General features: G+C 45.6%; 3 protein-coding genes across 7 annotated transcripts in view; 1 reads left to right on the forward strand and 2 right to left on the reverse strand.

The window, feature by feature from the left end:
* Positions 1-3578, forward strand: part of arhgap28 (Rho GTPase activating protein 28) — a 6897-nt gene extending 3319 nt beyond the window's left edge. For 3 of the 4 annotated variants that reach the window (XM_069512666.1, XM_069512668.1, XM_069512667.1), the window contains 11 exons: positions 225-457; positions 788-950; positions 1206-1297; positions 1547-1621; positions 1700-1853; positions 1951-2033; positions 2116-2331; positions 2406-2531; positions 2602-2729; positions 3098-3135; positions 3221-3578. In XM_069512666.1, coding sequence (XP_069368767.1) covers positions 225-457; positions 788-950; positions 1206-1297; positions 1547-1621; positions 1700-1853; positions 1951-2033; positions 2116-2331; positions 2406-2531; positions 2602-2729; positions 3098-3135; positions 3221-3303 — 1391 coding nt within the window. In that variant the 3' untranslated portion in view covers positions 3304-3578. The remainder of the gene's footprint in view (positions 1-224; positions 458-787; positions 951-1205; positions 1298-1546; positions 1622-1699; positions 1854-1950; positions 2034-2115; positions 2332-2405; positions 2532-2601; positions 2730-3097; positions 3136-3220) is intronic. The other variant, XM_069512669.1, reaches the window with a different exon arrangement.
* Positions 3579-3854: 276 nt separating this feature from the next.
* Positions 3855-8842, reverse strand: zbtb14 (zinc finger and BTB domain containing 14). 2 transcript variants are annotated; one of them, XM_069512673.1, is made up of 10 exons: positions 8634-8842; positions 7428-7616; positions 7149-7319; positions 6972-7067; positions 6757-6900; positions 5865-6109; positions 5484-5569; positions 5057-5196; positions 4583-4678; positions 3855-4478 (listed from the first exon to the last, which is right to left on the reverse strand). In XM_069512673.1, the coding sequence occupies exons 2-10, from the start codon at positions 7614-7616 to the stop codon at positions 4344-4346; spliced, it is 1302 nt and encodes a 433-aa protein (XP_069368774.1). In that variant the 5' UTR covers positions 8634-8842; the 3' UTR covers positions 3855-4343. The 2 variants fall into 2 exon arrangements, with proteins under 2 accessions (XP_069368774.1, XP_069368775.1); XM_069512674.1 differs by lacking the exon at positions 8634-8842 and adding an exon at positions 8255-8599.
* Positions 8843-9036: 194 nt separating this feature from the next.
* LOC109643287 (guanine nucleotide-binding protein G(olf) subunit alpha-like) lies at positions 9037-16832 on the reverse strand. The gene is made up of 13 exons (XM_069512675.1): positions 16070-16832; positions 14685-14825; positions 13847-13919; positions 13012-13066; positions 12792-12911; positions 11577-11674; positions 11210-11264; positions 11060-11133; positions 10703-10761; positions 10451-10571; positions 10164-10294; positions 9910-9977; positions 9037-9792 (listed from the first exon to the last, which is right to left on the reverse strand). The coding sequence occupies exons 2-13, from the start codon at positions 14818-14820 to the stop codon at positions 9646-9648; spliced, it is 1137 nt and encodes a 378-aa protein (XP_069368776.1). The 5' UTR covers positions 14821-14825; positions 16070-16832; the 3' UTR covers positions 9037-9645.
* Positions 16833-17022: the final 190 nt, after the last annotated feature.

Raw genomic sequence — 17022 nt, forward strand, 5'->3', positions numbered from 1 at the left:
TCTGTCTCTAACCTGTCTGTCTCTAACCCGTCTGTCCCTCACCTGTCGGTCTCTCACCTGTATGTCCCTCACCTGTCTATCTCTCACATGTCTGTCCCTCACCTGTCTGTCTTTAACCTGTCTGTCTCTCACCTGTCCGTCTCTCACCTGTATGTCCCTCACCTGTCTATCTCTCACATGTCTGTCCCTCACCTGTATGTCCCTCACCTGTCTGTCTCTCACAGTTCGACCATCTGTCCCTATGTGTCCTTTTAACGAGCGTCTTCCTGAAGATCCTTCATCGCCATCACACTCTCCACCTCGATGCCCCTCCCCTCCTCTGCCTGTCACTCAGACAAGACGACCTGATTGGATGCTGCGGGATTCTCCGTACTCAGAAGGTGTGGCTGAGCACAAACAGGGTGGGGCTTGTTTGGACTGTCTACGTTTCCATGGAAATGACAACTGTGATGTGCCGGTAGGTTCTGACTTCCTGTTACTTGTTATGGAATGTAGACAGGAAGTAGGTTTTTCTATCCTTTATCTGTTCCCATTGAGGCAGACTTTCAAAACAAAAGCAGCGAATCGACTGTGATCACTTCCTGTTTGCCGGGGACTCAGTGATAACAGATAAATGTCACTGAATCACTGTGACACTGAAGGAAACTGAAAATCATCAGGACTCTACATGAAGTTCTGCAGAATCTGGTTCTTCTGCTTTATTGTTGACGATGATGATCGTCAGGATGTGATGTCATACTCAGTACACATGTCTCACTGAAATATAATTCTGTGTGTGTGTGTGTAGTTCGTACCTGTCTCACCCTCTCAGGGTCTCACCTGTGCGGATGACCTGTCGTCATGTGACCTCACTCAGCTTGGTTTCATCTCTCACATTGAGCTCTCCACCTTCCTGCTCGCTCTGGGTGTCCAAACCAAACACACCCGCCCTCCACGCCACCGGAACCGGGGTGCGTTTCATTTGTACCTTCCAGTGTGAACTGTTGAGACCAGAGACTGTTGAGGGGCTCATTGGTTTAACGGAGGTTAGGGGTCAGAGGTCAGAGGTCAAGTTCTCAGACCTGAAGTTCACTGTGAATAGTTAATGACAAGTTATTTACATTGAACAATTAATAAACAATAATGAATCATTTTAAAACACCAACAGCAAAACTCTGTCTGTCCACCTGTCTGTCCACTTGTCTGTCCACCTGTCTGTCCACCAGACAGCGGTGTGTTTGGCGTTTCTCTGAACTTCCTGTTGGAGAGCGACAGGAAGAAGTTTCCCGGGGTTAAAGTTCCCGTTGTCTTCCAAAAGGTGAAGAACCTGTCTGTCTGTCTGTCTGTCTGTCTGTCTGTGTTGTATCAGATGACATTTGACATTAGCTTTGTGCTAAGCTAACAGTTGAACTGAGGTTCTGACAGAGGAACTAGAACCTGACATCAGCTGATTACTGGTCTTCCTGTCTTTGTTTTGGTTAAACAGTTTGAGTCTGCACAGCTTCAACTGTTAGAGCTCGAATATGAACTGAGGGATCTAACCACGTACGTGTGTGTGCGTGTGTAGTTGTTGTGTATTTTAGAGCAGAACGTGGAGACTGAGGGGATCCTCAGAGTTCCTGGATCAGTCGCTCGACTCAAGGTAACACTCATCAAACATCTGTACACTTCAGTGCTTTTATTCTGAAGGTCATCTTCCTGTCTGTCTGTCTGTCTGCAGTACCTGCGTAGAGAGTTAGACAGGTGCGGCGGAGACATCGACTGGTCGTCAGTGAGACAGGTGGAAGCTGCAGGTTTATTGAAGCTTTTCATCAGAGAGCTGCCGACCCCTCTGCTGACACACACACACCTGTCCACCTACCACTCTGTGCTGGGTACACACACACACACACACACACACACACACACACACACACACAGGTGATGATGGTGTTAATAATCTAACTCGTGTGTGTGTGTGTGTGTGTGTAGGGATCTCCTCTGTGCTTCATCAGGTTCAGGCTCTTCATCTCTTGTCGTTGTTGCTTCCTGAAGTGAACAGAGAAACACTCAGAGTAAACACACACACACACACTTCATAATACAGGTCTGTTTCTATAGTTACACATAAACTCAGATTTGTTTCCATGGTTACAGGCCCTGTTAATCTTCCTGCGTAAGGTCATCTCTCATCAGGACCAGAATCGAATGTCTCTGTGTAATGTCTCCATGGTTATGGCACCCAACCTGTTCTCCTGCCGTCACCGTGGCAACAAGCGTTCCATTGCTAAGCAACGGGAAGAGATGGAAGAGGCGGTGGGAGGGGCTCACCTGATTCGGCTGATGATCACACACCAGGACCTGCTGTGGACCGTGAGTCTGAGGACAATCTCAGTAACATCACTTTCTCACCTGTCTGTGACATCACTTCCTCTGTTCTGCAATAGGTACCAAGGTTCCTGTTGTCTCAGGTGAGACAGATGAACCAGGCAACCAATCAGAAACCGTTTGGCCTCACCAGGTCAACGAGACGACTTCTGAGGAGGCAGAACGACAAGAACGACAGGAACCAGGTGAGACACAGACCCCGGTGAGACAGTTTGTCCTCTGACATCATTAGTGACATCATGTGTGTGTGTGCAGGTAACAGAGCTGTTTGAAGGTGTGATCAGGGTTCACGCCCCCTTACATACCAAGATTTCCATGGCGATACAACTTGACGGACAAACTAGAGCCAAAGACGTCACTGCTCGCTTTGAGTGTGAGAACAGGTAACACACACACACACACAGCTGGTGTAAAACCCATCCATGACCACCGTGGGCACAGAGGTGGTCCTCCACCACATTGGCTATTCTTTATACAGGAGAAGACAAAATAAAATTGCCATCAATTTCTGCTGGTATCCAACTTTTCAGCTCAGCTCCCTGTCCATGTGTCTGTGTGTCCATGTGTCTCTCATGGTGTGTCCTTGTGTGTCTCTCATGTCTCTCTTCATGTGTCCATGTGGGTCTCTCTGCTGCTGCCTTCTGTCCCAGAGGAGATTGACCCTCTGGTGCAGCTGCTCTGAGCCACAATTTAAAATATCTTCCATTGATCCTGTGTCTCACTCTGTCTCTCACCCTCTCTCGACCATCAGTCCAGTCCAGTGTCTGTATGAAGTTGGAGGAAACATCTGTGAGTCTGGTTATGACATCATCATCATCATAAACTGACCTGCTCCACAGGTATATCAGAGTATCTGAACCTGTCTGTCTCTCAGGTGAACGTCGTCTCCATCCAGACTGCGTCCTGTTGGATGTTTACAGAGTGAATCCTCACTGTGATTGGCTGATCAAACCCTGATTCGTGTACACCTGTCTCACTACTTACCTGCAATCATCTGAGACCTGTCTCACTGCCTGTCCAACTGGTTCCAACCTGTCTCATCACTTCTTACCACCTGGATCCAGTCTCACGACGTGCCTTACCACCTGTCTCACCGGTCACAACCTGTCTCGTTCTTCGAGAAAAATACGTTTTCATTTCTTCTTATTTTTGAATCTTTTCTTCTGTTGTTTTTCCATTTATTGTTGATAAAATGTAAAAACGTGTTCATATTAAAAACTAAGATCTGCTGATGGTGTTTTGTTTTTCTCCTGCTGGTTCACAACCATATGCATTTGTCTGTAAACGAACACAGGAATGTTTAAATAAAGTCAAAGAATGAGCTGCAAATGTGTGGAGAACATGTAAACAACATGTAAAGAATGTCTAAAGAACGTGTAAAGAACATGTAAAGAACGTGTGGAGAACATGTAAACAACATGTAAAGAACGGGTAAAGAACATGTAAAGAACGTGTAAAGAACGTGTGGAGAACTATAATGGATTTGAACATGTCCAGGGTACAGAAGATCTGAATGAAAAGGTTTATTTTCAGTGGAACTGTGTAAAAAGCTCAGTTCATGTGTCCACTCTGGGCACCTGTAGAACGATGATGAAATAAACAGACGTGTTCTTACTGCGGCTCCGCTCATGAAACTGAACAGAGCAACAAGTTTTTATACAACACAAACCAACAGCTTGGAAATCAGCTGTTTTCTGTACAGAGTTTGGTTTCACATGTAAAAACAAATGTGTGAGATCATACATGAAGCCAGACATCACGTATGACACGTGGATCACATGACTGCTGAGGTCATTAGTTCATGTTTACTGCCGCACACGAGGAAACGACTTCAACACAAACAGAACGTCATAAAAAGTCTCTGTTAAAAATAAACCAATAAGATACAGAGATAATGTTTGAATGGTGATGTCACCAACAGCTGTCGTCCACCAGATGTTTGGATCAGAGGACCTGTCCAGATGTTTGGATCAGCTGATGCTGTCCAGATGTTTGGATCAGCTGATGCTGTCCAGATGTTGCTCCTCTGCAGCCATGGCAGCGGCCTGCAGTGTCTCTGTGTCGCTCTGCAGTGGATTCAGCTGCTTCCTCTCACTGTGCATGTTGTTTTCATGACGCTTGAGATCTGACGCCTGAAAATACGAAGTGACACTGAATACACCAGGGACAGGAGTACTCAGAGTAGCAGAAGTAACAGAAGTATAAGTACTCAGAGTAACTGTGGTAGTACCATTACCTTGGCGAAGGCCTTGGTGCAGGACGGACAGACAAACGGTTTCTCTCCTCTGTGTCTCCTCTCGTGATCCTTCAGGTGAGACTTGTGTTTAAACGCCTGCAGACAGACAGGTTAGACAGCTGAGAGACAGGCAGGTGAGAGAAAGACAGATGAGACAAGTGAAGCATACATGAGAGAGGCAGACAGGTGAGACAGACAGACAGGTGAGACAGGTGAAGCAGATGGGTAAGAGACAGACAGGTGAGACAGGTGAAGCAGATGGGTAAGAGACAGACAGGTGAGACAAGTGAAGCAGATGGGTAAGAGACAGACAGGTGAGACAAGTGAAGCAGATGGGTAAGAGACAGACAGGTGAGACAAGTGAAGCAGATGGGTAAGAGACAGACAGGTGAGACAGGTGAAGCAGATGGGTAAGAGACAGACAGGTGAGACAGGTGAAGCAGATGGGTAAGAGACAGACAGGTGTGAGCTCACCTTGTCACACATCTGGCAGGCGAATGGTCTCTCGTTGCTGTGAACCCGTTCATGTTTTTTAAGGTCCGGCGCTCTGATGAACGATTTTCCACAAACGTCACACCGATATGGTTTGAATCCCGTGTGGATCTTCAGGTGTTCTGGAACACAAAGGTGAGACAGGTGAGGGCGGAGCTTCTTCAGGTCAACATTAGAATTACGTCACCTGATGTCATCAACACGCGACTCTCTTGAAACACATCATTTACACAGTGACCACACCTGTGCAACCATGGTAACCAGGTGACAAACCATGGTAACCAGGTGACAAACCATGGTAACCAGGTGATACCCTACCTGGGCGGCATATGAGACAGAACCCTGTCAGTTACTGTGTGTGATGATGTCAGAGTCAGGAGATCTTACCTGAGCTCAGGTGTGTTTGTACCTTTCAGGTGAGCGTGCGTGGTGAAAGCTTTGGTGCAGATCTCACACGCAAACGGACGCTCGGCCGAGTGAAGCTTCTCGTGTTTCCTACACACACACACACACACACACACACACACACACACACACACCATTTCACAGGATGAAGCTACTTAAAAGTTCAAAGTTCTAAAGTATGTGTGGTTCTCCTCCGCTAACACTCCCAGTACATCAGTATCAGTAAGTGGGAGGAACGAGGGAACGAGCTTCGTAGGACTGAAAACTCTGAATTAAACCTGGTGTTACTCTGATAACCACAAATCCTAACTCGTAGTACAGGGCTCAGGTGTGTGTGTGTGTGTGTGTGTGTGTGTGTGTGTGTGTGTGTGTGTGTGCCACGTACCTGAGGCGGCTCTCGTCCAGGAAGCTCTTCCCACACACCTGACAGGCGAGTTGTTCTCTGTGTCCATACAACAAATATTCAAACTTCATGTCGGTCGTTGCTGTCGACCAACCAGGCGGCTGCTCGTCTTTCACCTCGCCCATACTGTCAGCAAACGTCAGCGTCTGGGTGGCGTGATGCTCCGCCCCTAGCTCTTTAGGCTCTGCCTCCATGTCTGTCACCACATCCTGGTCATAACATGTAACCTGGAGGTCAAAGGTCACAGGTGCTGGTTACCCATTCATGTGATTACTTACACTTTTACACCCAGCTGATCTTCTTTACAGTTTCACCGACACGTGATTTTCGACATGTGTTGTCTCAATCAAACATGTTTTCCTCATTTGACATGTTTCCTGTTTCATGTTATGATCAGGTTACGCTGCCATTGTGGTACCTCCCCTTGGCTACGGACTAGTGTTGCACGGTATACCGATACTAGAAAGGTATGTAGTCCTGTGTACTCAAATAAATACCAGTACTATACAGCATGAAGCCATGAATGGATTTGATAAACAGAAAACCTGGAATGCTTTTATTTTGAAAGGAGTAGCCTCCAGGTTGTATTTGGGACTTGTTGGACAGATTAACATTGAAACTGTCATGAAAGATCAATTTCTTTGTATATTCTATGAACTGTGGGTGAATCTATAGCACTACAATCTTTCGAACCCATTTTTGAAACTACAGACGTCTGGTGCCACTGGCTCAGATAGAGAGACTCTTTTTTTTAGTAAATTATTGAAATTCATGACGTGGTATCGAAACAAACATTTTGGTATCGACAACACAACTCCAGACACAACATCGACTGTTGACAGTTGAGAACTGTGTGCGTGAATGTGTGTTGTACCTTGTGTACATCCTCATTAGTCAGCTCTTTCAGGATTGCTTCCTGGACACGAAGAGCTGCACTGGGAGACTTATCCAACTCCTGATTGGCTGATGCTTCAACGAGGTCATCGGTGGTGGGCGCATCGTCGTGCTCCCCGAGGACCTGAACATGACGACAGTGACATGTTAAAGGAGACAGAGGATTCATCTGATTATATAATGTTCTGATCGTACCTCAGACTCAGCAGCCAGCTGAGCCTCCGGTGGCAACGCCATCTTCACGATGTCGTACGGAAACTTGTCTTTGTCTTCCGATGACACGTCTCGTTTCTGAGGACACGCAAATGCATCGTCATGTTTGTGGTTAGTGAGGAACGATGTTATCTGTGTGTGTGTGTGTGTGTGTGTTACCTGCGAGCACAGCTTGTCGAGGAAGCGGATGCCGAGGATTTGTCCTGATGACATCATCAGGTTGACATCTCTCTTCCTGACGGAGATCTTTGCCGTGTACATGTAGTTTAACACCTCCTCAAAGATGTCGGAGCGAATAAAGTCGATCTCAATCACAGACGAGTTGTCCACCTGACACACACACACACACACAAAAGGTTTTGAAGTATTCAGAAAGGTGTGAATCGTTCTTGTGTGTCTGTGTATTTGTTGCTTTGAACACATGTCCTGTTTTTGAACCTCGTGTTTCTTGAAGAGTTTTTTGAAGTAGTTGGAGCAGGCGGCGAGGACACAGCGGTGAGCTCGGAACTTCACGTCTTCGACCACGACGGCGATGTCACAGTGTTCGCCCTCTAGCCGCTGCTCGTTCAGCAGCTTCAGGAAGATGCTCTTGTGTTCGTCGTCCACGTACTTCACGGTCTCCGTCATCTGTGGTCACAAACATTTGTGTGAGTCTGTCGTCGTGGCAACACAAAGTTCACAGAATCAAAACAGAGGAGTCCTGTGTCAGTTTCAGACTTTCAAAATAAAAGCAGCTTAAATGATTGTGATCACTTCCTGTTCTTTCAAAATAAAAGCCACTGACTGTGATCACTTCCTGTTTACACTGAAACTGAAGGAAAGTGAAAAACATCAGATTCTACATGATCTGATTTATGGTTGATGACGTCATCCTCAGGAGGTGATGTCATGTCATTGTGTGTCTCACGTCATGCCCCCCCCCCCCCCCCCCCCCCCAAGGCAGTTTCACACCAACAGTTCATGTTGATCTGCTACAGCGGACACGCGCACAGGAGCGCGTACACACACTCTGATGCCTTTAGCGCAGCTGGGCTGTACAGTTAGCTGTTAGCATCGCGTTCACGCAGATTTATCTACGTTATTCTTTAAATTCATGCGCAGGAAATGAACGTGTTTTATCGTGAAACCCGGGGCTAAGCTAACGGGCTAACAGCCGTGAATACAACGTCATCGTGTCCGATGTAACGGCAGCTGACTTCACCGGTCGGGCTAACGTTAGCCTGTAGCTAACAGTCTCATTGAACGGTTAACTTTGTCAACGGTACCGGGGGAATTCGGCACAGCTGCCCGGCGTGTACCGGCTCAGACCCGGTGTCCGCCGGTCCGTGTGTTTCCCGGGACTCGGTGTGTGAAACGTTCAGTAAATGGCGGACAGTCCGGTCCGCCGCTCCGCGCTCACAAGATGGCGTTTATCCGGTAACAGTCTGTTTACGGTCTGTTCCCGTTAAACCGTCACACACCACCACCGGCAGCGGACCGGCCGCGTGCCCCGCCGTCCCCGGCACCGATTCACAAGCACGCGAGCAGCCGCGGCGACACGGGGCTCGAGCGGCCATGAACGGCTCGAGAGCGCGCAGACATCCCCGCGGAAACGAAGCCGGAGCGAGGACAGAAGCTGAGCGCGGCACCGGGAGCGGCTCTTACCGTCACACAGGCCCGGGCCGTGCGCGTCCTCCTGGGGGTTCGAGCACCGGAAACCGGGAAACACTTTGTCCGGTTGTTGTTGTTGTTGTTGATGATGATGAGGACGAGCACCGAGCGAAGGCCGCGCTTTGCGCCAGCACGCACACACTGCAGGAGCACGCAGGCAGCGCGCCAAGCATCCTCTGAACGCGACGGCGCATCACCTCACACGCATGCGCATTCTCCTGGTGCCATGACGGCCTCACAGTTCACGCGCTCACCTGAACGTCACCTGGGGTCGTGGTGATTAATCAATTATTGAAGTGATTAGATAATCAGCTGATCGATTCACTCAGTGATCACTGACTCTGCAGTGTGTGTGTGTGTGTGTGTGTGTGGGGGGGGGTCATTAAATAAATAAACCTTCAGGTTTTATGTTCTTTATTGTTTAGTGTGTATATAACATACACACCTCACATCACGTATGACACTTATACGTAAATAATGGGATGTACTGATTTGATGATGTGAAGGTAAAAAAAGACAAATTCAACTTTGACATAAAACTAAAGTTCAGCTTTGATTCGTTCAATTTAAAGAGAACTCTAACTCAACTCTACAAATACAGAAGATTTTAATGTTTCAATGAAATGAATGTCGTCATCGTTCACGTACAAATCTACAAGATTTCAGAAAATGAAACAGCCAATCAGAAGAGTTCTTCATAACAAACATGAAAAAATAGATTTCGATTTTTCCTTAACCCCGCCCCCTTAATTATGATGCCTTCAATAACATCAAGGTAAATAACATCCTTTCTTCTTTTGACATCGGAACTACACTACCCACAACCCCCTGTGTCAAACAGCTGCACAAAATAAAGGTACTGAATATATGTCCTAATCAATAAACGTCAATAGTTATGTATTAAATGTCTGTGGTCATAGCAGTTATACATTTATCAGGATCTATCAGTATTGATTAGCTATTGATTAGATATCAGTCGCTAGACATGTGATCCCCCAGAAGCCAATCAGAGCAGCTCGTACTGCCGCAGGTGCATGCGCTGAATGATGTCACGACAGTCGTTGAAGACACGCCGGATGTTCTCAGTGTCCACTGCACAGGTGAAGTGAGGATAACAGTGATGTTTCCCATCGCCGCTCGCCGTGCTGATCCGCTGTGAAACACCAAGAAGAGTTCATGTGTCAGATTCAACATGTCAACATGTCAACATGTCCATTTCAGCATGTCAGTTTCAACACGTCAGGTGAGAAATGATTTGACGTGTTTTTACCAGAAACTCGTCTCTGATGAAGAACTTGGCTCGGGTCACACTAGCGTCTTCATCAGCATCTGGAACAGCTGGAAACAGGAAGTGATGTCATCCTGTGTTACTCACATCCTAATTGATTGACAAATGATTCTCAGTGATTTATGATGCTTATGAGGTCACAGGTCAAAGGTCAGTTTCAGTCTCTTGGTCTGACCTTAGTGATCATGTTGTTATTGGCTGATGCAGTAAATGTGTGTGTGTGTGTGTGTGTATACCATCAACAGGAACTGTGTAGTTGTTGTATTCAGGAAAATAATCCTCCAATTTAGATTTTCCAGCCAGAATTTTGTCAGCGAGGACGTCCTGTTTGTTCAGGAACAAGATCACGGATATGGTCTTCAGAAACCTGCAGCCAATCACAGAGTAGGGGGGTTAACAGGAGCCAATCACAGAGTAGGGGGGTTAACAGGAGCCAATCACAGAGTAGGGGGGTTAACAGGAGCCAATCACAGAGTAGGGGGGTTAACAGGAGCCAATCACAGAGTAGGGGGGTTAATTTAACCTGTTGGTCCAGATGGACCTGAAGAGGTCCAGAGACTCTCGCAGTCGATTGGTGGAGTTGTCCTCTCTGATGACCATGTTGTAGCTGCTGCTGGCGGCGACGAAGATGATGGCCGTCACATCTGGACTCAGAGAACACACAGTTACACAAACAGTTACACACACAGTTACACAAACAGTTACACACACAGTTACACACACAGTTACACACACATATAGATGTTCACTGTGTGATTCAATACATTTTTCTCACCGTTGAAGCACTGAATCCACTTCCTGCGTTCATCCCTCTGTCCGCCTACATCAAACATACTGACAGAACACATGTCATGGATCAGTTTCTCACACACACACACATACACATACACACTCTCAAGACTACTGTTCCCATGATGCGTTGCCAACGTTGCCATGGAGACCCCTCAGTTGTCATAAAACAATTGTAATACAAATGATTTGGTGGTTGTTACAGCAATGCTTTCTGGGAGTTGCAGTTTAAAACACTGTGACCTTTGATTTATATTTTGACTAAATCTGAAAAGCAGCAGCCAGGTGGAGGAGACAGCTGATTGGTGCAGCTGGATAGAGGGGCGGAGCCTCAGACACTCACTGGAAGTTGACCTTGTCGACCTGGAACCTGGTTTCAAATATCCCCGAAGTCAAAACTCTGCAGCGCAACAAATCCTGCAGGAGAAGAAGAGAAGTGTGACCCCGCAACACGGATTGATCTATACTTCGAGCTGATTGATCGGCTTGTTACCTGGTCAGTGGGCGTATAGTCCGTCCTTCTGACTGAGTCCAACTTGTCCAGAAAACTGTAACACACCAACCTACGTGTTCAACCTCGGCTCGGCCTTGTTAGTGGAGCATTCTGATTGGTCTACTGGGATGTGAACTGTATCACATATGTTGTGGGGACGTCATCACAAACATGATTATGTTTCAGAGCAAAGATTAAGTTTACTGTTAGCCTAAAGTCAGGCTAACATTAGGTAAACATTAGCCTAGCATTAGCCAAATGGTAAAACAGATCTTCAAGAAATTAAACTATCATTATGATAACATTAGGCTAACGTTCCAATGGGTCGTGAATATACGTCAGGGTGATGTCATGTGTGTGATCTTACTACTGAGCGCAGTCGATCAGCTGATATTCGTTGGAGCGTTCGAAACATTCCCTGACACCGTCATCCTCCCAGAGCTTCTGAGCATGCTCAAAGAACTCCTGTCACACACACACACACACACACACGGAAGATAAAGTCCTGGTAGCTATGTACGTCTAATGTTTACTTCCTGATTGGTCGGCTGCACACATGTAGTTTGTCCTGATGGTGGCGCTGGAGGACTTAATGTTGTTTCCATGAACATTTCTACTGATTTCTTTATTCTGTGAATAATCTCACATGTTGCACTTTCAACAGTCTCATGTTTTTCTCCAAGTAAATGTTTCAATGTAACAGAGTCTGATTGGACGGTGGTAACAGCGTCTGATTGGACGGTGGTAAAAGCACTTTGAGGGAGCGAATCCAGTCAACCAATCAGCTGCAGCGATGACAGTGAAGTGAAGTGAATGAGGTGAGAAGAGAAACAGGAAAACTCTTGTTTTGTCTCTTTATCGTCCTCAGAGACGATAAGATAATGAGTCCTGAGACACTGTGTGTGTGTGTGTGTGTGTGTGTGTGTGTGTATGTGTGTGTCCCTGGTGACTCCTTACATCATGTCATTAACATCATTAAAACAAACAACTGGGAGTCTCTGGTGATTTAAAGGAACAGTTCACCTGTTTCAGCTCTGACATCACCTGTCGACAGGTCGTTACATGAAGCTGAACACAGCTGTGACTCAACTCTTCACTTCCTGTTTCTTATTTTAACAACTTTATTTACAAACATGTTTATCTACAAACATTGCAGATAAACAGACATGTAGATGAATAAATATGAATTATAAAAAACAGTACGTGTCTGTGTGTGTGTGTGTGTGTGTGTCTGTGTGTGTGTGTGTGTGTGTGTGTGTGTGTGTGTGTGTGTGTGTGTGTGTGTGTCTGTGTCTGTGTTTGTGTCTGCGTGTGTGTGTGTGTGTGTGTGTGTGTGTGTGTGTGTGTGTGTCTGTCTGTGTCTGTGTTTGTGTCTGCGTGTGTGTGTGTGTGTGTGTGTGTGTGTGTGTGTCTGTGTGTGTGTGTGTGTGTGTGTGTCTGTCTGTGTCTGTGTCTGTGTTTGTGTGTGTGTGTGTGTGTGTGTGTCTGTGTGTGTGTGTGTGTGTGTGTGTCTGTCTGTGTCTGTGTCTGTGTTTGTGTGTGTGTGTGTGTGTGTGTGTGTGTGTGTGTGTGTGTGTGTTACCTCAGTGTATTCAAAGTCAGACAGCGGTGCGATGCTCTTGATGTAATCAACTCTGAACTGGTTGCCAGGGTTACTGACAGAAATGGGTGGAGTCAACGAACTCATGGCTGACACGATGGTCTGAAACACACAAACACACACACACACACACACACACACACACACAGGCTTTGATTGGCTGCTTGGAGCGGACAGAGCTTCACATGTCAGTCTGACCTACCACGATGGCGTCCTTCACGTTTTTCCTGATGTCCTGAGTCTTCTGCTGCTTTTCTCTAAAACACAAACAAACAGGTTTAATGTGACGGACATCAAACATTGAACTGAGGAACAAGAAAAGTCAAATGTCTCAAGATGAGAAACTCAGGACTCAACCTATGATTCCACAAATGTTTCTGTCCGTCTCTCTCCCTCTGTCTGTCTGTCTCTCTGTCTCTCTCTCTCCCTCTGTCTGTCTGTCTCTCTGTCTCTCTCTCTCTCCCTCTGTCTGTCTGTGTGTCTCTCTCTCTGTGTGTCTGTGTCTGTCATGTTTTTAATAAATCACAGAGAAAGTTGATTTGAACTTGTGATTCGTACAATATAAGAAAAACTTGAATAAACAGTCGACAAGCTCAGTGTCAGTCGGGGGGGGTGGGGGGGTGTCTTCAGTGTGTGGACAGAGTTGAACGTGTCTTCTTTTAGGTCCTCAGGTAAACTACAGCAACAGTTGGTAACTGAGTCAAACCTCAGGTCAATAATCAGCAAAGAACATTTTGATCATTCGACAACAACATTCATACAATCACTTCCTGTTTGGCAATATGTCTTCAAAGTAAAAGTGTGACATTTGTTTTGTTGCTGTAATACTTCATTACAGAGCTTTTATTCTGAAAAGTTGAGACCTTGGGTCTGAAGATTGTGTGAGTTGTTTAACAGAACGAAACCGTGATGATGTTATATAGACTAGAAATCTGATTATTGATTATTGATCTTGCAGAATTAAAGATGGAGGGTGGATCTTTGATTAGACGTGGGATCAGCTGACAGGAAGTGATGATGTGATGTCATGGACTCACTCAGCGTTGAAGCCATCGACGTGAAGAATCCTCATCTGTTTCACAATCGTGCTTTTACCTGATTCTCCTGCACCTGCACACAGACAGGTAGTTAGAGAGACAGGCAGAGACAGGCAGGTAGAGACAGACAGACACATAGAGAGACAGACAGACAGGTGGAGACAGACAGACACATAGAGAGACAGACAGACAGACAGACAGGTGGAGACAGACAGGTAGAGACAGACAGACACATAGAGAGACAGACAGGTAGAGACAGACAGACACATAGAGAGACAGACAGACAGGTGGAGACAGACAGACACATAGAGAGACAGACAGACAGACAGGTAGAGACAGACAGACACATAGAGAGACAGACAGACAGACAGGTAGAGACAGACAGACACATAGAGAGACAGACAGACAGGTGGAGACAGACAGACACATAGAGAGACAGACAGACAGACAGGTGGAGACAGACAGGTAGAGACAGACAGACACATAGAGAGACAGACAGACAGGTGGAGACAGACAGACACATAGAGAGACAGACAGACAGACAGGTGGAGACAGACAGGTAGAGACAGACAGACACATAGAGAGACAGACAGACAGACAGGTAGAGACAGACAGACAGACAGACAGACAGGTGGAGACAGACAGGTAGAGACAGACAGACACATAGAGAGACAGACAGATAGACAGGTGGAGACAGACAGGTAGAGACAGACAGACACATAGAGAGACAGACAGACACATAGAGAGACAGACAGACAGACAGGTGGAGACAGACAGGTAGAGACAGACAGACACATAGAGAGACAGACAGACAGGTGGAGACAGACAGCGGTCTCACCCAGCAGTAATAGTCTATGTGTAGCTTTGTAAGCCTGTCTCTCTTTCTGCAGTTGTCTCTCAATCTTCTTGTTTGCTTCTCTCTTTGCTTTTTCATCCAGTCGTTCTTCCTCCGTCTGCCCTCCCAGACAGCCCATCTCACCTGTAAACAAGTACACACCTGTAAACAAGTACACATCTCACCTGTAAACAAGTACACACCTGTAAACAAGTACACACCTGTAAACAAGTACACATCTCACCTGTAAACAAGTACACACCTGTAAACAAGTACACACTTGTAAACAAGTACACATCTCACCTGTAAACAAGTACACACCTGTAAACAAGTACACACCTGTAAACAAGTACACATCTCACCTGTAAACAAGTACACACCTGTAAACAAGTACACACCTGTAAACAAGTACACATCTCACCTATAAACAAGTACACACCTGTAAACAAGTACACACCTGTAAACAAGTACACATCTCACCTTTAAACAAGTACACACCTGTAAACAAGTACACATCTGTAAACAAGTACACACCTGTAAACAAGTACACATCTGTAAACAAGTACACACCTGTAAACAAGTACACATCTGTAAACAAGTACACACCTGTAAACAAGTACACATCTCACCTGTAAACAAGTACACACCTGTAAACAAGTACACATCTCACCTGTAAACAAGTACACACCTGTAAACAAGTACACATCTGTAAACAAGTACACACCTGTAAACAAGTACACATCTCACCTGTAAACAAGTACACACCTATAAACAAGTACACATCTGTAAACAAGTACACACCTGTAAACAAGTACACACCTGTAAACAAGTACACATCTCACCTGTAAACAAGTACACACCTGTAAACTAGTACACATCTGTAAACTAGTACACATCTCACCTGTAAACAAGTACACACCTGTAAACAAGTACACACCTGTAAACTAGTACACACCTGAAAGTACACATAAATAAAGTAATAAATTGTAAAGCTCCACCTTCTGAACAGTCAGGTTCAGGATTAATGTAGATTCGGTTCAGGTTCATCTAAGTAGTTGCACGAGTGACCTGGAAGAAAACCAGTTTAAGCTGGTTCACCAGTGTTTACGCTTGAAATGATCCAGTGATCAGAATACGATCAATCACAATAAAAATTCAATGAAAGCTCTAAAAGGACGTGACCTGTCTCTTTAAATCAAACTAAAACATTCTGCTGATGACACGCTGATTTTTAAATTGCCCTAACATAGTGTATCCGAGTATCAGATTAAAGTCATATAGTATAGTATGTATTTTTAATATAGGAGTAATACTTTGACTAAATAAAACCATTAAAACTAGTTGGCTATGGAACAAGCTGCTCCAGGTGCAGTCCTGGGTTTACTGACCTGTAGCTGTTGGCAATCACCGACCGTCACGTCTCAGCAGGTCCAGAGTCCGTCCTTCTGCCGGTCCATCAAAGTCCAACAAGAAAAACTTAAAAAACAGAAGGAACAGCCGACCCTCAGCCAATCAGCATCCTCCGTCTGTCCTCCAGGAGTCCAGTCTGAGTCCAGGTCCAGAAAGTGAAGCAGTTCTCCTGGTGGTGATCGTTGTTCTGATGTTCGGAGGAGAGAGATACACCTGAGCGGTCTCTCCTCACCCTCTCCTCCCCCCCGGGCTGTAATCGCTCCTCATTAGTTGTCTCTCTGTTTTCTTTGGGGGATTTTTCTGTTTTTCCTCTGGTGTCACTTTGCTGCTTGACAACCAGCCGCTGATCCACAAACACAAGCTCTTCTGCTGCTGAGAATCTGGAGTCTTTTGGTCCTGGGTCTGATCTGGACAGGAGGTCAGAGCTCATCACAGGTTCATCATGTCAGAACTGATTATGTTTCCACAAAACAAAAAGTTTACTGGAGAAAAATGAAATGTAAATAATGTGTATTAACATATCAGCTTTTCTAGATCTTTACTGTATTACACACACACATGCACACGGTCGTCAGAGGGCATTTGAGTTTCGATATCTTTGCCTTCAGGACACTTCAAAATTCAAACTTGAAGAGCAGGGGATCAAACTGCTGACCGTCCGGTTACCTCCACTATGCCACAGACGTCCCAATGAAATTCTGAATTCTAAATTCATGCTCACAACAGGAAACTGTCTTTACTCTCAGATAAATCCTGTTGGATTTAATAGGACATAAAAATAAAATTAAAATAAAAATGTTTTTATATAGATTTCTGTTCAGGAGCCTGAACCCTTAACCGAGCTCAGGTTTAAGTCTGGTTCAACTATTGGTTTAACTTTACTCTACTTTTATATTCTGAATCTTGTTCTTTCAGTCATTACCAGAGTCCG

The sequence above is a fragment of the Paralichthys olivaceus genome, chromosome 17 (genome assembly GCF_024713975.1).
Source record: "Paralichthys olivaceus isolate ysfri-2021 chromosome 17, ASM2471397v2, whole genome shotgun sequence".
NCBI lineage: Eukaryota > Metazoa > Chordata > Actinopteri > Pleuronectiformes > Paralichthyidae > Paralichthys > Paralichthys olivaceus.

Coding starts and splice junctions, on each gene's coding strand:
- zbtb14 (XM_069512673.1), bottom strand. CDS start 7,616: ATGACGGAGACCGTGAAGTACGTGGACGACGAACACAAGAGCATCTTC. Junction 7,320..7,427: donor AACTCTTCAAGAAACACGAG/GTTCAAAAACAG, acceptor TGTGTGTGTCAG/GTGGACAACTCGTCTGTGAT. Junction 4,679..5,056: donor CCTGCCAGATGTGTGACAAG/GTGAGCTCACAC, acceptor GTCTGTCTGCAG/GCGTTTAAACACAAGTCTCA.
- LOC109643287 (XM_069512675.1), bottom strand. CDS start 14,820: ATGGGCTGTCTGGGAGGGCAGACGGAGGAAGAACGACTGGATGAAAAA. Junction 11,134..11,209: donor ACTATACGCCCACTGACCAG/GTAACAAGCCGA, acceptor CTTCTCCTGCAG/GATTTGTTGCGCTGCAGAGT. Junction 10,295..10,450: donor AGGTCCATCTGGACCAACAG/GTTAAATTAACC, acceptor GATTGGCTGCAG/GTTTCTGAAGACCATATCCG.